Here is a 23654-nt window from a genome sequence, read left to right on the forward strand (position 1 = left end):
TCTCATGAGGAAGGAAGCCCTCATCCTATTTTCTACTGGAACATTCATAGAACCCAAACCTTTACCTGTACTTGGCTGCCCAGAGACCTCAGAAATGGTTTACTCAGGAGACTGTAAGATATATTAATGTTGGTAGTTGAGGGGAAAGAGGTCACCTTTAAGTTCCTATAGTCCTAGATTCCCTGTGTAAGACACATTCTTTCAATTAACTTCTTAAAAACCACTTATTTCACTGAAATTCCTGGAAATTCAAAATAATTTAATAAACATTTATTGAGCATCTTTTTACATATGTAAGAATCATAATGAGACTACAGTGGGGTAAAAGGATATCATCAGCTGAGTATCCATTTTCTCTCATACCCCTTTTTTAAAAAAAGGATTTATTTTTTTTAAGAGTGTGTTTAGTTTTACAACAAATCTGCAATGAAGGTATAGAGATTTTCCATATGCCTCTTTCCCCCATACATGTATAACCTCTCCAATTATTAACATCATTCACCAGAATATTACTTTTTTTTTTTAAACTGAGGATAAGTCTACATGGACACATTATAATTGCCCAAAGTCCATAGTTTACATTAGGGTTCATTCTTGGTGTTGCATGTACTATGTATTTGGACAAAGGTAAAATGAAATACAACCATCATTATATTATACAGAGTATATTTATTGTGCTAAAAATCCTGTGCTCCACCTGTTCATCTCTTCTTCCTACTCCACAACTGGTAGTAGGTGATCTTTTGTCTCCATAGTTTGCCTTTTCCAGAATCATACAGTATGTGGCCTTTTTCAGAATGGCCATTCAGAATGGCCATATGCATTTAAGTTTCTTTTATGTTTTTCATGGCTTGATAGCTCATGTCTTTTTAGTGCTGGATAACATTCCAACATGCCTGCATGTACTGCAAAATATCCACTCACCTACGGAAAGATGTCTTGCTTGCTTCCAAGATTTGACAATTAAGAATAAAGCTACTATAGGCTCTCCTCCCAGAGACCTCTGCTCTGTTGCACCACCCATGGTGCTACCTTGGAGAGCCATGGCCTCTTTTCATTTGGTCCTCATCCAACTTCAGGTTTCTTTCATCAAATCAGATAACCTCATTCAAGCCTGTGGCCTTGTCTGGGAGGCAGCAAGAGGAGGAGCCAAAATAGTTGCTCTTCCAGAATGCTTTAATTCTTAAATTTGGTATGAAATATTTTCCTGAATATGCAGAGAAAATACCTGGTGAATCCACACAGAAGCTTTCTGAAGTAGCAAAGGAGTGCAGCATATATCTCATCGGAGGTTCCATTCTTGAAGAGGATGCTGGGAGATTATTTAACACCTGGGCTGTGTTTAGGCCTGATGAAACTTTACAGGTAGAGCACAGAAAGCTCCATCTGTTTGACATTGATGTTCCTGGGAAAATTACATTACGAGAATCTAAAATGTTGAGTCCTGGTGATATTTTTTCCACAACTGATGCTCCTTACTGCAGAGTAGGCCTGGGCATCTGCTATGACACTGCTTTGTAGAGCTTGTGCAAATCTACGTAGAGGGGCTGGCAGCTGTTAGTCTATCCTGGAGCTTTTGACTTCTGGACCAGCCCACTGGGACAGACCTGAAAAAGCTGGCTGAAATATGCCAGTAAATCCTCATTTTTAGCCAGAAATGATCAGACCTATATGCAGTGGAGGCAACAAATCTCTAAGGTTTAGGCTTCTAACATGTCATGAAACAGGATAATAACATTTCTGCAATTTAAAGAACTTCCTGTTGAATTCTTTACAGTTTTTTTTTTTTTTTTAATTTTTAAAAAACATCAGCCTTTTCCCTTCCTGGGAACTCTCTATTGAGATGATGGAGCATCAGCACACCATCTCTTTCATGTCACATTAAACAGTTAAAAAGGACCCCCTGCTACCCCTTCCCCCGCCAAAAAATAAAGCTGCTATAAAATCAGTGTGTAGGTTTTTATGTGGACATTAATTTTCAATTCCTTTGGGGAAACACCAAGGAGCATGATTGCTGGACTGTATGGTGAGTATGTTTAATTTTGTAAGAAAACTGCCAAACTGTCTTTCAAGGTGCGTATCATTTTGGATTCTCACTAGCAATGGTCCTATTACTCTACATCCTTGTTAGCATTTGGTATTGTCAGTAGCCTGGATTTTGGCCATTCTAATAGGCGTGTAGTGATATGATGGTTACTTTTATGTGCCAACTTGACAGGCCCATAGAATGTATAGAAAGCTGGTAAAGCATTGTTTCTGGGTTTGGCTATGGTGTGTTTCTAGAAGACATTAGCATTTGATTCAGTAGACTGCCCTCATCAATGTGGGCAGGCATCACTCAATCCATAGGGAGAATGAATAGGAGGAATGAATGGAACAAAAAGCAAAGGAAGAGTAAATTTTCTCTCTTGAGCTGAGATAGCCATCTTCTCCTGCCCTTGGACATCTGAACCCCTTATTCATGGGCCTTCAGACTCTGGGACTTACACCAGTGGCCCCCAATTCTCAGGCCTCTACCCTCGGACTGGGAGTTATACCATTGACTTCCTTGATTCTCAGGCCTCTGGACATGTACTGAATTATATCATCAGATTTCTTGGTTCTCTAACTTAAAGATTGGAGACTTGGGACTTCTCATCCTCCATAACTGTATGGGCCAATTCCTGCAATAATTTTCTCTCTCTCTCTCTCTATATATATATATCTTATTGGTTTTGTTTCTCTGGAGAAACCAACACAAGTAGTATATTTTTGTTTTATTTTGCATTTCCCTGATGATATATGATGTTGAGCTTCTTGCCATATGCTTACTAGCCATCTATAGATCTTCTTTGATGAGGTATTTAGGTCTCTTGTCCTTTTTTTAAATTGGGTTGCTTGTTTTTTTACTGTTGAGTTTTAAGAGTCTTTGCATATTTTGAGTAATAGTGCTTTATCAGATGTGTCTTTCACAAATATTTTCTCCCAGTCTGTGGCTTATCTTCTACTTCTCTTGACCCAGTATATTTTCACTTAGACATATGATCTTATACGTCTTCATATTAATAATTGGTATTTAGTATAGATGTGCTTACTAGTATGGATATGCTTAATATACTCTAACAAGTGGAAAACTCTGATTCTTGGTACTACATCTGAAAAGCTGGCTCCTTTAATTTCCAAACTTTTCCTCTTGGTCTCCTTCTATCTGATAGAACAAACTTCTTCTTCTTCTTCTTCTTTTTTTTTTTTTTTGGTAACATTTTTATTTATTTACTTGACAGCGAGAGAGCAAAGGCAGGGTAAGCAGCAGAGGAAGAGAGAAAAGCAGGGAGCCAGATGTGGGGCTTGATCCCATGATGCTGGGATCATGACCTGAGCTGAAGGCAGATACTTAACTGAGACACCCAGGTGACCCTCAGAACAATACTTCAAAAAAATTTTTTTTTAATTATTTATTTTTGTCAGAGAGAGAGAGAGAGAGAGAGAGAAAGTGCACAAACAGGAGGAGTGGCAGGCAGAGGGAGAAGCAGGCTCTTTGAGCAAGAAGCCCAATGAGGGACTTGATCCCAAAACCCTGGGATCAAGAGCTGAGCAGATGGCAGACACTTAACTGCTGAGCTATTCAGAACAATACTTTTTAAAAAAGACTTTATTTTTAAAGTAATCTCTATACCCAATGTAAGGCTCAAACCCACAACCATGAGATCAAGAGTTGCATGCTCCACTGACAGCCAGCCAGGCACCACAGAACAATACTTCTTAAAAAAGCAACAAAAACTATCAGCAAATGTGGATGTCTGTGACCACATTTAGGAGATAAATAATTAATATAAGCATGGTTCATTTTTTTTCTCAAGAAGAAGCCAGTACTCCTTTGTTGTTTCAGAACATTTACAAATTTTGGTTTTCTCATTAAATTTAAAGTACTAACCTGGTATCAAAAGTAATATTACTTTGTTGGTGTTTCATTTTATATTTTACTATCTTTTAAAAAATATTCAACAAACATTAAAAATGTACTCTTTAAAATGTGCTATCTAAATGCTGTAATTAAAAAATGATGTTCCCTAAAGTTTAACATTCATAGATAAGATGTGAAGGAAGGGCATTTCTAGGCAGAGATAAAGTCTTGAACAAAAGTACAGAAATGAAAAGGGCAAGGTTTGTGTGAATGTTATGTAACTTGTGTGAATGGGGCGTGCAGGAAGATACAGAAATGGAAAAGTGGATTGGCTTGTTTGAAACACCCAGTGCCAAAATTACACAGTAGCAATAAATTTCTGAGCATGGGAGAGACATTTTCAAAATGGTACTTAGGAAGATTAACCTAACTACAATGTGTGGGATAACTTGTAAGAGACAAGTTACCAAAGGGATTCCAGGTGAAATATTAGAATACACTAAATCAGTAGGGTTGAGAACATCATCAAAAGGACAGCAAGAATGCAGTGAGGGGCAGATTTCAGAAAGATCACAGGCAGACACAATGGACCTGGCAGCCTTTTAGATGTGGGAGAAAAAAAGTAGTAGTCTACGAGGTTGTAAGCCTCATGTATGGGAAGATACTGCTCTTCTGAACAGAAATAGGAGACTAGGTGTATGAGGAGGACTTCAGAGAAAAAAAATGAATTAAGGTTTGGGAATATTTAACTTGAATTGATGGTGGATCACTTACATTTAAATGTTGAGCAGAGGGGTGCCTGGATGGCTCAGTGGGTTAAAGCCTCTGCCTTCGGCTCGGGTCATGATCCCGGGGTCCTGGGATCGAGTCCCGCATCAGGCTCACTGCTCAGCAGGGAGCCTGCTTCCTCCTCTCTCTCTCTGCCTGCCTCTCTGCCTACTTGTGATCTCTGTCAAATAAATAAATAAAATATTAAAAAAAAATGTTGAGCAGATACTTGGAAATGCCTGAATCTCAAAGGCGATACATGGTTTGACAATGAATGATTGCACATGGGGAAAGAGAGAGGATGGGAGAGTAAGAAAAATGAGAGAAAAACAAAAATTAGAGGAGACAGTAGATGCTGTTAAGGGACAGTATAATGAGAACCTGGAAAGTACGGTACCTTGGACACCAAGAGAAAGGAAGCTATCCCAAATAAGCAATTGTGGAAAAAACTGAGTGGTGTTTCTCTTTTACACAGACTCCCTGTTCCTTAATAATAGAACCTGATACCCAGAGATGGGCTATGTTTTCCAGCCTCTTTTATAGCTATATGTACCTGCTGACATAGTTTGGGCCAATGAAATGTAAGCATGTATTTTCTATGTGTTACTTCTCGGAAGTCTCTTTGAAAATGAAGGGGGCTATACTTTGTTTTCTCTTCCTGCTGCTTATAATGCCTAGAATTCTAGCAGATAATTTTTAGACCATGAGCTCAGCTTAGACTGGGAGGCATACATCAAGACGTGGAGCAGCATAATAGAGCATCCTGGTTCCCTGCCACGAAGGAGCCACCATATCACCCCTGAAAGACTACCTCCAGACTTTCCTTTTTAGGTAAATTAACAAACATACAGCCAATCTCAAATAAGAACTGAGGAAGAAATTACTGGGTGTGAAAGTAAAGCATAGCTGGGGACATGTCCCTTGTAATGGCTATGAAAACAGGTCTAGAGGGGGGCCTGGGTGACTCAGTAGGTTAAGTGCCCAACTCTTGATATCTGCTCAGGTCTCGAGCTTAGGGTTATGAGTTCAAGCCCCACACTGGAACCTACTTAAAAAAAAAAAAAAGAAAGGAGAAAATAGGTCTAGAGTCAAATTAACTAGTTTGAAATCCAGCTCCATTATTCATTAACTATGTGATATTGGGTGAGAAATTTAGTGGCTTTCAGCATACTAATAAAGACAGTAATAGAACCTACTTCATGAGTTATATGAGAAAAGATTTAGATTATTGGTATAAGGTGCTTCACAGTGCTAGCATATAATAGGTGTTCAATGAATGTAAGTAAAAAAAATCAGGTGGTCACTGATAACATGGTATAATTTTTAAAACACATTTCATGAAATTTTCGTATTTCAGAATCATAATATGTCTGCAGTTTAGAGAAAGAAATTTATATTAAACAAAATACTGAACATAAAATATACTTTATGAACCTCAAATGATTACATAAGTATTTTCACCATTTTAACTTGAATACATATCACTTTACAATGTGACTACTAATAACATTGACAAAGTATATTCTGTTGTATAATACATGCCAAGTTATGTATCACCATTATTTGATTTTTATTTAAGAAAAAAAGCAAAACAATGGAAACCAAATCATAATGGGCTGAAGAAATTAGTTTTCAAAACCAATTCAGTTTTATAATATTTATAAGGTATTTAAAGCTATTGAAGGAAGAATTCCCACATCTCATGCAATACTCCAGATATCACCTGCTATCTACTTAATCCTCAGAATGTTGTATGGAAAAATTGGTGACTATGGAGTTCTTCGTTGCAGGTAACATATTTGATAAAGAACCAATCTGATTTATTTATTCTAGTGGTAGCCAACATGGAGGAATGGAAATAATCCAAATTTTGTAGTCAAATAAATGTTAGTTCAAATATGGGTTCCATTTCTTACTAATACCATGGAAATAACTGTATAGGGTGGTTAATTAGCAGTAAGACTATTTTGCAGGAACTGAGAAGTGCTGAGTCAAATTCTTTATTTCGTCTTTATATGTAATTATAATTCTATGTTAATGTATTTATTTTTTTCCTGCAGCACATTCATTTAAAACTATTCAGGAAATATTTACTACAATGAGAGATAATGAAAAAGATTTACTGTTCTCCTTTAAAAAGATTTTCCAATCCCAAAATATGGTGTACCATTCTTGTTACTGAATCGTAAGAAAGAAATAATAGCCGGGAAAGGTAGAACAGCTACAGTGATTCAGGAAATAGAGGAAGGATTTTCACACTAAAAACTTTTAAAGAAAGACTCTGTGTTAAGAATGGAGATTCTGAGAGACACCAAGTATTACAAAATTATAAAGAGTGTTGAGGGTGTACCTTTATTTAGATACAGAGGTGTGTTATTTATTTATTTATTAAAATATTTTATTTATTAATTAAAATATTTATTTGATAGAAAGAGAGAGAGAGGGAACACAAGCAGGGGGAGTGGACGAGGGAGAAGCAGGCTTCCCAATGAATGGGGAGCCCAAGGCGGGGCTCAATCTCAGGACCCCAGGATCTTGACCTGAGCAGAAGGCAGACGCTTAACGACTGAGGCACCCAGGAGCCCCCAGAGCTGTTATTTAGATAGATCCGGCCACAAGACCCAGCAACATTATAGTACCATTCATCAGTTACCCTTCTATGAGGTCCTTGAGAAAAGAACATGCACTGAGGAAACAGGCAAGATAGAAAAACACTGTATTTGTACCTGGTACAAAGGTTTTAAGGTCACAAAGTCCTGTTTAGAGATCTGCAAATGAGCTAGGATAAACCGTATGAAGAACTCCTTCTGCCTAAATTAGGTTAGGCTCACTGGCCAAAAATCAGATCAGACAAAAAGCAGATAAACCTTTATGATTTCCATTCCCAATCTCAAACCCAAATATATCCAAGGAAAGAGTAATCAAGGCCACAACAGACTTGAATAGCCAGAAGGAGGTTGTCAGTCTGCACCAGTGTTTACTACAAAGATGGCCTAGACTTGAAATTGCAGTTTGGGTTTCTATTCTTGTTGGGGTTAAGGGAACATAAAGTCCCTAAGGAATGTCCACCACTAGAAAGCTAATTTACAGCACCACTGGATCATCCTCCAAAGCATACAGATTTTTCTCTTTTCATACAATATCGTAAAATGCGGTAGTAAATGGGTTCTAGATCTCAAAGGGTATCTGTGGAAGATTGGGAAAATAAGGTTTAAATAACTTTGAGGAAATTATGAGGCTTTCTGCAAGCATGCAAGGAGAAATAAGTCCACGAGAAAGGATTATGGATCAACATCTAGTTTCTTAGTAGGAAGAGGCAGTTTCCAAAGTCCTGCAATATATATTTTTTAATTTTATACATCTCTCTTGTCACCTCATATTACCACTGATACACATCTCTTTCTCCATTCCTTACAGAATGCCTGAGGCTGAACTTGTCCTATTTTTGTATCCCCATAGCCTAGCAGCAGTCTATAGTATATGCCTTTATATCTATATCTCTATCTCTATGCATTTGTCAATGTGTGTGTGTGTTTTAAGATTTTATTTATTTGAGAGATCAGAAGTAGGCAGAGAGAGATGGGGAAGCAGGCTCCCTGCGGAGCAGAGAGCCCGAAGCAGGGCTTGATCCCAGGACCCTGAGATCATGACCTGAGCCAAAGGCAGAGGCTTAACCCACTGAGCCACCCAGGCGCCCCTGCCAATGTGTTTTAAGAAAATGATTATTCAGCTAGATACTGAGTAGGAAAAAGAAAAATGTATTAGATATATCCTGTAGAAGCATACAGCTTTGTATGGAAATCATCTCACTTTTATGGAACAACTGTCATAACAAATGACCCACAGAATTGGGTATCAAATCGTGTTCTGCAGAGTATAAATACTATAAAACTTTGTAGTAGATGCAAGTTAATGTATTGTAGCTCATTGAGGGTGAGGCGTGGTCAAGACAGTATCTATTTAACCCTTTAAAGATATTAGAATGTGGAAGGGCTTCTTGCTGGGGAAACAAAACAAAACAAAACAAAACAAAACAGCCAGAGGACATTTTAAGGTGGATTCTGACATAGACTCAAGACCATTGCACAAGCCAGGTTCCTTCTACCTGAGGTTAAGAGTCTCATTGGTTCGGGGTGAGGGTGGGTGGACTGGGCCTTTTCAAGCCCTTGGTTATAAACAGAGTGAGGAGTCAATGTTGCCGTTGCCTGGCATGTGACAACAAACAGAGCTTTCTGTTACCCGGCCTTTGCATTGCTTCTGTTGGTGAGCTTTTCCTCTCCTTCCTCCGGTTCACTGCTTCTTGTCACCACCACTTCCTGAGATTCTCTTCTTGGTTTGGGATTATCTGTACGATAGAGTCAGAGGTGTTTTCCCTCTGTGGGTGCGAATGTAGTTGTAATAGCTGGGGGGGGGGGATGCTGAGTTTGCAGAACCCAGGCTCTGCGGAGAGATTGGTTTTTTTCTTTCACAGTTTTTGCTATTGTCTTTCCTGCCGCTCTAACTGGTTCATAGAAGAAAGAGATCATGGTCAAGCAAGCTCTAACCGCTTCTAACGTATTTTCCAGACCTCTTCCGACAAGCACAAACCTTAAAGCCGTTGGCGCCGCAAGAGTACCTGCCCCATTACCCCGGCTCTACTTTTGAGTACGCGGTGAGCGAAGGGCGGAACAAGGCGGGACGTCCGCAGCTCAGTGCGCGTGCTCCGAGAGCTTGGCGGGGGAGGAGTACTACGACCCCTCGCTCCTAGAGACTTCCGGGGCGGAGAGAAATGGGCGGAGGGAAGACCGGAAGTACAGGGACTGGCGCCTACTTTTTAATCTCCTTTCCTAGCGGAGTACTTCAGTTTGTGCCTGGTGAACAGTTAGATGGTTGTGAGGGGTATCTTATTCCTGGTCGCCCTCCCTTTCACTGTACCACCGGGCTATAAATTGACCTAGAGAAAAATCTGACCCCAGTGAGCAAGTAGGGAGATAGCCTCTGTGGTTAGCTCGTCCATTTATTCAAGTTCTGTTCGACCCTCTTCAGACCGTCGTCAGCTTCCTTTTGCTCCACGCCTCTAGTCGCTTTGTTTTTACCCTTTTTGCAGCGGCGGCTTCTCCCGCTCCGCCCCTCCCTCCCAGAATTATGTATGATCGAGCTCCCCGCTTGTTCAGATTGGCCGAAGGTGGCAGCACTGAGGAGCATGTGGGTCCTGGATCCTACCAGGTACCTTTCCTGAAGCAGCAGGCAACAGGTAAGAGGTAGGGAAAGGCAAGCCTCCTGTGACAGACACCTCACTTTCAGCCAGGCTCGCTTCTGTGTACTTGTTAAACACAATGGTACCTTAGTAAGTGTAACAAATTAAAGACAGTGTTCAGCTGTGTCAAAATAAAATAAGGATCGAAAAGCATCACAGGTATAAGTATTTTGGGTTATGGTTGGTGGTTAATACATTGTTAGGGAGGTTAATGTTTATAACAACTCAATTGTATTAAATACAGATATAGGCTCCAAGAACATTGATATTGATATCAGATGCTGAAAAGCAGCAAAATTCAAAAATTAAAACAACGACAAATCTGCACTCCAGAAAAAACTAAATCAACCTACTACCCTAATGTCATCAGTCATGTAAGCACAGTAATGGCATTTGTTTAAAAATATAGTGTAACAACAGAGGAAATGCAGATTTACAAGGGAAAAACTATAATTTGCATGGTAGTAAGCCTCTCACATTCTCTCTCACCTATACCCAGCATTCACCCCACATACATTTCAGTAGTTTCAACTTCGCATTTTCAAGAAATTCATGCTCGCTCACCTCCATGCTTTAGTAGCTGCTGATACTTTGATCAGTATGCTGTTCCTTCCTTCCTAACCTCACTGAGCCCTACTTACTCTTTTAGACTCAGGTAAAGTGAAATTGTTCTTTGACTCTACTACTTCTCAAGTCTTTCTTTGACTCCTTAATGACTCTTTCATAGGACTTTGATATTATATCTTAATTATCTGTTAACTTATCTGGCTGCTACACTAAATGTAATTCTCTTGGGGGCAGTAGCCATGATCTTTATTGTTACTCTCAGCTTTAAAATTTTTTTTAAAGATTTTATTTATTTATTTGACAGAGAGAGAAATCACAAGTAGACAGAGAGGCAGGCAGAGAGAGGGAGAAGCAGGTTTACCACTAGGCAGGGAGCCCGATGTGGGGCTCGATCGCAGGACCCCGAGACCAGCACCTGAACTGAAGGCAGAGGCCTAACCCACTGAGCCACCCAGGCGCCCCATCAGCTTTTAAATTTAAAAAAAAATAACAAACAGTAATTCTTGGAATAAAATTAAAAAAATGTCTAATGGGCTACACATAGCAGAATTAAAAACTCACTACATGACTTATGTGAACTCTGCTTAGAAAGCAGTAAGTGGAGTGTTGCAAGGCCCTGCTTTTACTGTTTTATAGAATTTTGCCTTGCTGACTTGTGAAAGAAACTAGGAAATTCTATGCTTAGCAAAGAAGCAGCTGCATCCTATTGAGCCCTGTTTTAGCAATACTTAGTGACAACATGGTGATAATTAATAGAAGGTACAGGTATTATTTCTCTACTGGATAATTTAAAAGTAGCTATTATATCTTTCCTAGGTTCATTCTGTTTTACCCTTCTTTAAGATCAGCGACACACTGGTCTATGGAGAAATATACACAGTTAATTCAATTAAGGGTCAGATAGATTTTTATAGAGTATGATGTAGGAAGAATAGATGTTAGGACTTTATATAACTTGTTACCTTGAACCACAGTAGAGCAGAGGAATTTATAATCTTAGATCTTCATAAGAAAGATGCAAATACTTGTTATTTCTAACTTTTCTCCTTCCTAATTACCACTCTCATATTACTGTAGCCTTCTCGGTCAGTCTTCCAGTTTATTATCTTAACATTTTCCTCAGGAAATTCTTTTCACCCCAGTCTGTAAACTTCATTGCCTCAGCCTTCAGCCATTTAATCAGAGAGACTCTTTTCAACCCAGTATTTGCAGCCTAAAAAGAACACACTGAGCTGCTCCGATTTCACAAGTAGGAGAGAGACTGGATGTTCCAATTCCAGATTATTGAGAGCTATTCCTGATTTTCTCACACTTATCTAAGAAGGAAGGATATTTTTTCTCATCAAAGCAAATTTTCTCCAGAGGCAACGAGCCTAGTAAAATAGGATAAAAATATAGTCTTTTTAGTAATCTGACATCTCCTGGCATATTGTGCTAAGGAGAATTTAATTGCTTTTTGAACTTGATTTACATAATAAATGGCACCCACATCAGCTGTATATTAATTATCTATATTGGTTCAATATTAGTTATCTAAGCTGGGTAACACTAGCTCCTAAATATATTCTTTCCCAGATTTCTTTGATGGAGGAGTGGTTATCTTTACCTGCTATAGAGGCATGAGCTGTCCATGGTCTGCACTCATGCCCATGAGCTTATGCCACCAATAATGATTTATCTTATTAGCCAGTCAGAATTTAGGGAGACCACCTCAGGGAATGCAATCTGTCTTTAAATAAACAATATATATGTGATTGCTGTATATGTTGATATCCCTGAAGATGAGTATGTTTCAGAGGTCTAGTTATTGCTTTTATATGAAGAATGACCCTTTTGTTTTGAGGCAGTAGCTGTGGCTATGGAACTTGCCCTTTAATCACATGCTGCCCACCTTCTTTCTCAGAATGGACTTTTATTGCTTCATGCCAGTTTGATTTATCTTCTGCTGTTGGTGCCTCAAACTCAATATTTCCCAGACTGAACTTATTTCTTTCTTTTCAAATCTTTCTTTCTCCTGTATTCTTAATTTCTTCTTTCTGCCTGACAGTTTGATTTATCATTTGTAGTTGGCACTTCACATGCCGGTATATCCATATGTCCCAAATCAAACCTTTTATCTCACACTCCACTAACCCTAAGTCCCCAGAACCATCTTCTCCTATGTTTTATACCTTAATTATTGGCAGCACTGTTTGTACTATTATTATTTATTATTCTGGATTTCCCATTATTAGAAGCCAGAGTTTTAGCTTATTCATTATTATACCCTCACTGCCTCTCTCCACACACAATAAAGCATTCACTATTGTTAAATGAATGACTAAAGGTGTAGTTTAGAATATCACCTATGAATTCTATATTTATTGATTAGTATGCAGGGCACTACGATAGGGTGGCCAGACATCTTGATTTATATGGGAACGTGGTTTTAGCACTGAAAGTTCTATGTCCTGAGCGTGCTAGAACAGTTTGCCACTCTAAATGTAAACATTATGTATACAATTGTGAATAAAACAGACAAGTCCCTTCTTTCATGGAGCTAATCAGTATAAATACTTTGTTTTTCTTGTGGTTTTACTTGAGGTCAGTATTTCATGTACACTTTTAGCCTATTGATGAAAGATTCTATATAATTAATTTTGGAAAGCTTCACTGAAGATTTTTTGAGTACTGGCTTTCTTGGGGCTATTGAGTGTTTGTTTTTTCTTTTCTATTTTTCTATGAATTTCAGTATTTTGCAATTAATTTCACACTTGTTTAGGTAGATCCAGTTAGATTCTCTGCCATGGTTTTAGGACAGCTGTCTAAGAGCTAGTCTGAACTTAGCTTTCTTAGTTTTCATGTTTATCTCACATTACCTCATGTTGTATGAACCTAAATTAAAAAAAAAACCCAAAACCTTTTACTCGTAAGATTAAACACTTATGTAGAAAATTTCATAAAAATTATAACCTCAAAAGTAAATACTCAAGAAACATAACATTGTCCAATTTCCCTTTTAATTATCTTTCTTTCACTCCCCTACAGGTGAGCCCTGTTCTGATTTTTATGGCAATCATTTCCTTGCTGATCTTTAGAATTACTAAATCCTGTTGATGAAATGGCCCCTTTATCATAATGCGACGTCTCTCTTATCTCTAGTATTCACTGTTCTAAAATCTGCTTTGTCTGATTTTAATATAGTCACTCCAGCTTCCTTTGATTCATGGATGCATGGTGAATCTTTTCCATCCTTTTATTTTTAACTTCATGTTTTTATGTGTTATGAGGGTTTTCTCTAGACAACATAAAGTTAGGTCTTACTTTATTATCCAATTGACAATCTCTGCTGTTTATATTGGGGTACTTAGAACTTTTCTGTTTAATTTAATTATCAATATCATTGTGTGTAAATTTACTCTCTTGATATTTGTTTTTATCTTATCTCTTCTTTGTTTCTTTTTTTATCCCTACCTTGTTGAATGAGTTTAGTTGTTTTTTTATTTTTTTAATGATTTTGTTTTTACCTTGACTATTGCTTTACTAGCTATAGTGCTTTATTTTTTAGTGGTTGCTCTGAGGTTTACAATATACATCTCTAATCTATCACAGTGTCCCACTTCACATTAGTATATGAACCTTACAAGAGTGTTCTTCCATTTCTCCCATCTCATCATCTCATCAACACAAGAGTGTTCTTCCATTTCTCCCATCTCATCTTCACTATTGTGGTCATATATTCTACTTCTATATATGCTATAATGTCACAATAATTTGAAATTATTTTTGCTTTAGTTATTTTTAAAGAGATTAAGAATTGAGAAAAAATATGTTATTAACTCACATAAACTTGTCATTAACCCTATCAGTGTACTTCTTTTTTTTTAAGGTTTTTATTTAAGTAATCTCTATACCCAGTGTGGGGCTTGAACTCATGACCCTGGATCAAGAGTTGCTCACCCTTCTGACTGAGCCAACCAGGTGCCCCATATCAGTGTACTTTTCATTACAGAAGTTTGATTTCAGTATTTTTATATCTTCCCTTTATTTCCTCATCATGTTCATCTTTCTTCTACTTTGTTGAACACATGGAGAATATTTATAAAGATATTTTAGTGTTCTTTTAAAAATAATTTTTATTTAAATTCAATCAATATTTAACGTATTATTGGTTTCAGAGGTAGAGGTCAGTGATTCATCAGTCTTATATAATACCCAGTGCTCATTACATCCTGTGCCCTCCTTAATGTCCATCACCCAGTTATCCCATACTCTTCATCTTCCTCCCCTCCAGCATCCCTGTTTGTTTCCTGTGCTTAAGAGTCTCATGATTTGTCTCTCTCTCTCTGATTTCATCTTCTTTTATTTTTATCTCTCTTCCCCTATAATCCTCTGTGTTGTTTTTTAATTTCCAAATATCAATGAGATCATATGATCACTGTCTTTCCCTGATTGACTTCTTTCCCCTAGCATAATACCCTCTAGTTCCAACCATGTTATTGCAAATGACAAGAGTTCTTTTTTTCTTTTTCTTTCCTTTTTTTTTGATGGCTGGGCAGTTTTCCATTGTATATAGATACCACATCTTCTTTATCCATTTATCTGTAGATGAACACCTGGGCTCTTTCCACAGTTTGACTATTGTGAACATTGCTGCTGTAAACATCGGGGTGCACATACTCCTTTGGATCACTACATTTATATCTTTGGGTAAATACCCAGTAGTGCAATTGCGGGTCATAGGGTAGCTATGTTTTCAACATTTTGAGGAACCTCCATACTGTTTTCCAGTGTGGTTGCTCCAGCTTACATTCCCACCAACAGTGTAGGAGTGTTCTCCTTTCTCTGCATCCTTGCCAACCAACATCTGTCATTTCCTGACTTATTAATTTTAGCCATTATGACTGGTGTGAGGTTGAATCTCACTGGTTTTGATTTGCGTTTCCCTGATGCCAAGTGATGTTGAGCATTTTTTCATGTGTCTGTTGGCCATTTGGATGTCTTTGCCGAAATGTCTGTTCATGTCTTCTGCCCATTTCTTGATTGGATTATTATTATTATTATTTTTTGGGTGTTGAGTTTGATCAGTTCTTTATAGATTTTGGATCTTAGCCCTTTATATGATATGTCTTTTGCAAATATTTTCTCCCATTCTGTTGGTTGTCTTTTGGTTTTGTTGAATGTTTCCTTTGCTGTACAAAAGCTTTTTATCTTATGAAGTCCCAATAATCCCTTTTTTGCTTTTGTTTCCCTTACCTTCGGAGACATGCCTAGAAAGAAGTTGCTGCGGCCAAGGTCAAAGACATTTCTGCGTGTATTCTCCTCAAGGATTTGGAGGGGTTTCTGTCTCACATTGAGATCTTTCATCTGTTTTGAGTCTATTTTTGTGTGTCATATAAGGAAATAGTCCAGTTTCATTCTTATGCATGTGGCTGTCCAGTTTTCCCAACAACATTTGTTGAAGAGACTGTCTTTTTGCCATTGGACATTCTTAACTGCTTTGTCAAAGATTAGTTGACCATAGAGTTGAGGGTCCATTTCTGGGTTCTCTATTCTGTTCCATTGATCCATATGTCTGTTTTTGTGCCAATACCATACTGTCTTGATGACTTCAGCTTTATAATAGAACTTGAAGTCAGATTTTGGTACCACCAGCTTTGGTTTAATTTTTCAACTTTCCTTTGGCTTTTCAGGATCTTTCCACTTCCATACAAATTTTAAGATAATTTGTTCCAGCTCTTTGAAAAAAGTTGATGATCTTTTGATAGGGATTGCATTGAATGTATAGATTGCTCTTGGTAGCATAAACTTTTTAACAATATTTATTTTCCCAACCATGAGCATGGAATGTCTTTCCATTTCTTTGTATCATTTTCAATTTTTTTTAATCAATGTTTTATAGTTTTTGGAGTACAGGTCTTCCACTGCTTTTGTTAAGTTTATTCCTAGGTATCTTATTTTTGGTGCAGTTGCAAATGGGATTTTTTTTCTTGATTTCTCTTTCTGTTGCTTCATTAGTGGTGTATAGAAATGCAATAGATTTCTATAGATTGATTTTGTATCCTACAACTTGACTGAATATCATTTATCAGTTTTACCAATTTTTTGGTGGAGTCTTCAGGATTTTCTATATATTGTATCATGTCATTTGCAAATAGTGGAAGTTTTACGTCTTCCTTACCAATTTGGGTGCCTTTTATTTCTTTGTATTGTCTGATTGCTGTGGCTAAGATTACAGTATATATTGAATAAAAGTGGTGAGAATGCACATCCTTGTTTTGTTCCTGACCTTAGGGGAAGAGATGTGAATTTGTCATGATTAAGGATGATGTTAGCTGTGAATTTTTCATATATGGCCTTTATTAGACTGAGATATGTTCCCTTTCAACCCACTGTGTTAAGGACTTCTATTATGAATGGATATTCTACTTTGTCAAATGCTTTTTTCTGCATTTATTGAAATGATCATATGGTTCCTATCCTTTCTCTTATTGGTATGATGTATCACATTGAATGGTTTGTGAATACTGAACTACCCTTGCAACTCAGGAATAAATTCCACTTGATCGTGGTGAACAATTTTTTTTTTAAAAAACATATTGTTGGATTCAGTTTGCTAGTATTTTAAGGATTTTTACATCTATGTTCATTAGAGATATTGACCTGTAGTGCTCTTTTTTTTTTTTTTTTTTTTGTGGTGATTTTGGTATCAGGGTAATGCTGGCTTCATAGAATGAATTTGAAAGTTTTCCTATTGGAATAGTTTGAGAAGAATAGGTATTAACTCTTCCTTAAAAATTTGGTAGATTTCCCCTTTGAAGCCATCTGGTTTGGACTTTCGTTTGTTTGGAGTTTTTGAATACTGACTCAATTTATTTACTGGTTATGGGTCTGCTCAAATTCTCTATTTCTTTGTTTCAATTTTTGTATTTATGTTTCTAGGAATTTATTCTTCTAGGTTTTCTAATTTGTTGGCATATAGTTTTTCATAATATTCTTTTATAATTGTTTGTATTTCTGTGGTGTTGGTTGTTATTTCTCCTCATTTGTGATTTTTTTTTTTTTTTGAGTCCTTTCTCTTTTTTTTCCTTGATAATTCTGGCTAGAGGTTTATCAATTTTATTGATTTTTTTTTTCTTCTCAGAGAACCAGCCTCTGGTTTTCATTGACCCGTTCTTTTGGTTTTTTAGTTTCTATAGCATTTATTTCTACTCTAATCTTTATTATTTCCATCCTTTTGTTGGGCTTGGATTTTGATTATTCTTCTTTTTCTAGCTCCTCTAGGTGTAAGGTTAGGTTCTTTGAGATTTTTCTTGCTTCTTGAGGTGAGCCTGTGTTGCTATAAAGTTCCTTCTTAGAACCACTTTTTCTGCATCCCAAAGATTTTGGACCGTTTCATTTTCATTTTCATGTAATTTTTGATTTATTCTCTCATTTCTTGGTAGACCCATTGATTGTTTAATAGCATGTTATTTAACCTCCCTGTATTTGTGCTATTTCTAGATTTTTTTTCTTATGGTTGGTTTCTAATTTCATAACATTGTGGTCAGGAAAAAAAGCATAGTACGACTTTGATTTTTTTTTTTTAAATATGTTGAGACTGGTTTTGTGGCCTCATATGTGATCTATTCTGGAAAATGTTCCATGTGCACTTAAAAGAAATGTGTATTCAGCTATTTTACGGTGGAATGTTCTGAATATAGCTGTTAAATCCATCTGGTCCAGTGTGTCATTCAAGTCACTGTTTTTTTGTTGTTTTTCTGTTTGGATGATCTGTCCATCAGTGTAAGTGGGGTGTTAAAGTCCCTTACTATTATTGTATTACTAGGCATTATTTCCTTTATGCTTGTTGTTAACTGTTTTATGTATTAGGGTGCTCCTATGTTGGGTGCACACATATTTGTTATATTTTCTTGTTGGATTGTCCGTTTTATTATTAGATAGTGTCCTTCTTTGTCTCTTGTTACAATCTTTGTTATAGGCTTATTTTGTACAATATAACTATTGCTACCCTGGCTTTCTTTTGATATCCATTCACATGATAAATGTTTTTCCATCCCCTCCCTTTCAATCTGTAGGTGTCTTTAGGTCTGCAGTGAGTCTTTTCCAGGCAGCATATACATGGCTCTTGCTTTTTATCTATTCAGTCAGTCACCTTATTTCTTTTGACTGAGGTGTTTTTAGTCCATTTATATTCAAAGTAATTACTAATAGATATATATTTATTGCCATCTTTTTCTTGTTTTGTGGTTGTTTCTGAAGATTTTCTCTGATCCATTCTTGTCTTTTTCTCTTTCATAGTTTGCTGGTTTTTAGTGATATAACAAAGAAATGATTCTTGATTTCAGTTGCGTTTTAGTAAATGTGGGCTTCAAAAGAAACACATTGTTTCCTGTTTCAGAAAGATTGTTTTTTATTATTAGCCCAGATTAGTAAACTGTAGTAATTACTGCCATATATTCTGACATTAGTGTACATTTTCCTTTAGTGTATAAGAGTCTCACAAATTTTGTTTCCTCACTTTTATTCTTTTTATTACCCATTAAAGATAACTGCTCTGTTCTCTCCCATATCTTTTCAGATATTTGTGTTGCTTAAATTATACTCATCTTCTTGATACAGTTATTGTTTTTTTTTTTTTTTAAAGATTTTATTTATTTATTTGACAGACCGAGATCACAAGTAGGCAGAGAGGCAGGCAGAGAGAGAGAGGGAAGCAGGCTCCCTGCCGAGCAGAGAGCCCGATGCGGGACTCGATCCCAGGACCCTGAGATCATGACCTGAGCCGAAGGCAGCGGCTTAACCCACTGAGCCACCCAGGCGCCCGTTTTTTTTTTTTTTTTATCAGTCTTTCAGAAGACTAAGTCTGTCTACTAAGTTTATCAAGTTTGTCTAATTTTATGATTATTTGTTCCAAAGAAATTTGTATCTTAGATTTGTAAACCTTTGGGGTCAGGCAGTCAAGAAATACTTACCAAGTACCAACTATGTACCAAAGCAAAGAGACATTATTAATTACTTGCTGTAAAGTAACTTTAAATTATTTCAATCTAAGTTGTCGCCACAACTTTATATATGCTTTTCTCTATAAATAATAGATGTTGCTCCAAAATGTAAAATGCTGGTCTTCTGAGGATGAAAATATTTTATTAACTAAACATAACTGTTGTTTTCATCTCAACCAAATATTCTTAGAAGAAAAAAAGGCTTTTGCTTTTTATTTCTTTAAGTATTTTTTTCTGTTGTTTGGGACTTCCAGTTCTGTAAGTTCTTTTATTTAATATATGTTAATAAATGTTCTGCTGTTAATCAGAATTTTAAAAAATACAGCAACTTCTGTGGCTAGTCATTAGTTCTGATAATATAGTCTCCACAGTTGAGGTTACTAAATGATTTTATATATTTTGAATGCTTTTTATCTGAAATCACTGGGACCCTATCTTATCTTCCAGTGATATGATTTTACTTTTATAGGTGGCTATGCACCGTTCCTTTCTTTGGCTACCAGAGAAAGTACTTTTACTGTTGCCTCTAACACTGAGAAAGCTGTTCCAGGGCCAGGACACTATAATGTTTCAGAAGCACAGGTAAATTTATAATAGTTATTATAGTTGTTAGAGTTAATAAGAATTATACTTTCCTCCTCTCCTAGACTAATATGTCATTTGTCATATTTTCTTTTCCCTTCATATCCTCTTCTTTCTCCTTTTAATCTATATTTTGTTATTAGAATATGAGAAAATTAAAAGTGTTTATTGTTGATTGCCTGGTTGGATGTTCTCCATTGTTCTATGTATTTTATAAGACATAAAACATTGTTATGTGCTTCATGGTTCTTGAGATTCTTGAATGGGAGAATAGGACTATTGAATGAATTATGGTGCATGAAAGCTGTGCAGATGATCAAGATATATAGATGGAGGATGACAGTAGAATTAAAAATAGTTTGTGTGCATATTCTTAAGGTATAGCTACTGTCATTGCCTCATCTGGCTCCTAAACAGTCTTGAGAGTCTATGACCAGAATATCTTTGACGATCCATTCATGTTCAGAAACAGTGGATGTAACTCCAATATCTTCATAATTGTGAATATCATCTTTTACCCTTTTCACATTAATTTTGTCTTCATACATAATGACTCCTAATTGAGCTTAGCAGATCTTTATTTCCTCTGTTGGAGGCCCAGGTGCTATCATTGATGCTTTAATTGTTACGTTAGACTTCCTGAGTTGGTAATAGCAACCATTCTATCAGTTAGGAGTTTTTGCTTAGAAACAATAAAATAGATTTTTAAGAGAGATACTAGATTTACAATAGTATTTATAGGAAAGGTATTTGGGTGGCTTATGGGCTTGAAGGATTAATTGTATAGTTAAGTCCTTTTTTAAAAAAAGATTTTATTTATTTATTTGACAGAGGGAGATCACAAATAGGCAGAGGGGGGAGGGAAGCAGGCTCCCTGCTGAGCAGAGAGCCAGATGCAGATACAGGACTTGAACCCAGGACCCTGAGATCATGACCTGAGCCAAAGACAGAGGCTTAACCCACTGGGCCACCCAGGCGCACTTGTATAGTTAAGTCTTAAGGAAGGACAGGGCTAAGACAATTCCAGGTATATAGTAAGAACTGCAATCAGGAACTGCCATTAGATAACTTAATTCTATAACGCCCTTCCATTTTTTGATGTGTGACTCCATTTAGGATTAAAATTCTTAGTAGGGAGAATCTGTTTGGCCCAGTTATTCCTGGGATAGGGAATCCTGTCTTTGGAAGCTTCTCTAAAACCACAAAGTATAGGGGAGGTTTGATTGCTCCAACAATGGTGAATGTGGATGATGTTATGGGAAGATAATGGACGGGATGCTGGACAGATAAAAAGCAATAGATTACCATTACAGTTTATCCCTTGACTGCCCAGTTCTCTTCTCTCTCATGTGTACTACATATGCATATAATTCTTCTTCCCACATATACTATTTAAAAAACACAATTATTTTATGTATAATTTTCAAATATAACTTCCCTGAAGGAGCTAAACTAAGGTCTAGCTATTGCATTCAGAGATGATATTACATTGTCACTACCAAATGGATCTTTAGATTGAGGCCATTTCTACTTTTGTTTTTTTCACATTCCTCTTCCATTATTCTGCAACCTATAGATTAAATGGTAAGTAAATATAACATGAGATATTATAAAGAAGTGGTTAGTAGTGTGGGCTCCTAAAGTAGACAACCTGTATTTGAAATCTGTCTCTGCTACATACTAGTTCAGACAGATTTCAAAATAGGTAGACTTAATCTTAACTACTTAATCTCTTTGAGCTTTAGGGATACTAGGGATACTAAGTTTGTGGACCTTTTCTAAGAGTTACATTCATTAGTAAGCATTTTAGAATAGTGCTTAATTATAGGTAGCATCTTATAACTTTTATCCATTATTAGTGTTGCCATTTTACAATAGAAGAGGGAAAAAAAGAGAGGGGAAATGAAAGAAGTGAGGTAGGAAACAAGGAAATGCAGATGGGGACTTGTTAGTTTATGTAATTGATCTGAAGCTATAGATAGTTTAAGATTTTTTCATTACTCATTCTGTGTTCCCTGTCTCTTTAGAGGGACTTTATCTGGTGGCGTTTTCAGCCTGATGTGGTAACCAGAATCTTTAGTTCTAAGGGGTCTGAGCTCTTGATTCACAGGCTTCCTTCTCAAACCTTTAAATAAACTTGCTCTTACCATTTTCAGTGGGCATTATAGTTTGAGGAAGCTCTGCAGGGTTTCTCCGTGTTCCATCCCACTGCAGTGCGTGGCTTTCCTTAGTCCTGTTTCTCAGTCCTGGTTAGGGTTAATCACCTCAGCCAATACACTCCTTATTTCGCTTTCTAGCACACAGAACCTGGAATGGCCAGTTGAAGGACTCAACTTCCAATTCAGTGGAACGTTTATGTCTCTTTCCTGGGTTCTTAAAACTTACAGAATACTAGCACCTAGAGGACAAAAAGCAAAAAATAGTAATGGGTCATTAGATGTCATTATTAGAAGTGTCACTCCTGCTTCCACTCTGTGGCCCATGGCCAGCATATTATGGGTATATGGGCTTGCTGTAACTCCACTATTCCAAGAGAGGAATGGAATAAAATACACAATAGGCAGATTTCAAACTTGTTAAGTATGACAAATATCAGGATGTTGGAATATTATAATAATAGTGATTTTAGTCAATTCCACATATAAAATAATGTAAAGTGCAACTTAGACCAGGTTTTATTTTATTTCAAATTGGGGTACATTTCTTGGATTTCAAGAATAAGGAACTAGGAAATGTACATTTTTAATACAATGGACAATCTAAGAAAAAGAGTTCTAGTATTTTCTGTTTCTTCTTCTTTTTTTAAATTTTTATTTATTTATTTGACAGAGATCACAAGTAGGCAGAGAGACAGGCAGAGAGAGAGAGGAAGAGGAAGCAGGCTCCCCGATAAGCAGAGAGCCCGATGCAGGGCTCGATCCCAGGACCCTGGAGTCATGACCTGAGCCGAAGGCAGAGGCTTTAAACCACTGAGCCCTCCAGGCGCCCCTCTGTTTCTTCTTAAAGCTATAAACCAATGCCAGGAGAAGATTGATTTCCTTGGTTTCAGAAACGACTGTGCTGTATTTACTCAGTTGCTGTTGATTTTTTTGGATTGTTTTAGGCTAAATTCTTTTTTTTTTGGTTTGTTTTTTAGAATCAGAATTATATTTTCTTCCTTTAAGTTCTTCCTTTAAGCTTATTATGATCCTTTTTTTAAAATTTAATTTTACTTTTTTCAGTGTTCCAAGATTTGTTTATGCACCACACCCAGTGCTCTATGCAATACATGTCCTCCTTATTACCCATCACCAGCCTCACCCATCCCCCTACACCCTCCCTTCCCAAACCCTGTTTGTTTCTCAGAGTCCACAGTCTCTCATGGTTTGTCTCCCCCTCTGATTACCCCCAACTCCCTTCTCCTTTCCAACTCCCAGTGTCCTCTGTATTATTCCTTATCCTCTATAAGTAAGTGAAACCATATGATTATTGACTCTCTCTGCTTTACTTATTTCACTCAGCATAATCTCCTCCAGTCCCATCCATGTTGATTCAAAAGTTGGGTATTCATCCTTTCTGATGGAGGTGTAATATTCCCTTGTATATGTGGACCATATCTTCTTGCAGAACTTTTAGAGTTTCAAGAAGTGTGAAT

General features: G+C 36.9%; 1 protein-coding gene and 1 pseudogene across 2 annotated transcripts in view; both read left to right on the top strand.

The window, feature by feature from the left end:
- The first annotated feature begins 1043 nt into the window (after positions 1–1043).
- Positions 1044–1624, top strand: LOC116868054 (annotated as a pseudogene).
- A 7226-nt stretch (positions 1625–8850) lies between these two features.
- Positions 8851–23654, top strand: part of STPG2 (sperm tail PG-rich repeat containing 2) — a 586771-nt gene continuing 571967 nt past the window's right edge. The window contains exons 1-3 of one of the 2 annotated variants that reach the window (XM_032861350.1): positions 8851–8914; positions 9738–9884; positions 19908–20020. In XM_032861350.1, coding sequence (XP_032717241.1) covers positions 9776–9884; positions 19908–20020 — 222 coding nt within the window. In that variant the 5' untranslated portion in view covers positions 8851–8914; positions 9738–9775. Of the gene's footprint in view, positions 8915–9408; positions 9885–19907; positions 20021–23654 lie in introns of those variants that run through there. The other variant, XM_032861361.1, reaches the window with a different exon arrangement.

Source organism: Lontra canadensis, unplaced genomic scaffold, assembly GCF_010015895.1.
Source record: "Lontra canadensis isolate GAN:19392208 unplaced genomic scaffold, GSC_riverotter_1.0 scaffold1, whole genome shotgun sequence".
In the NCBI taxonomy this organism is placed as follows: Eukaryota; Metazoa; Chordata; class Mammalia; order Carnivora; family Mustelidae; genus Lontra; species Lontra canadensis.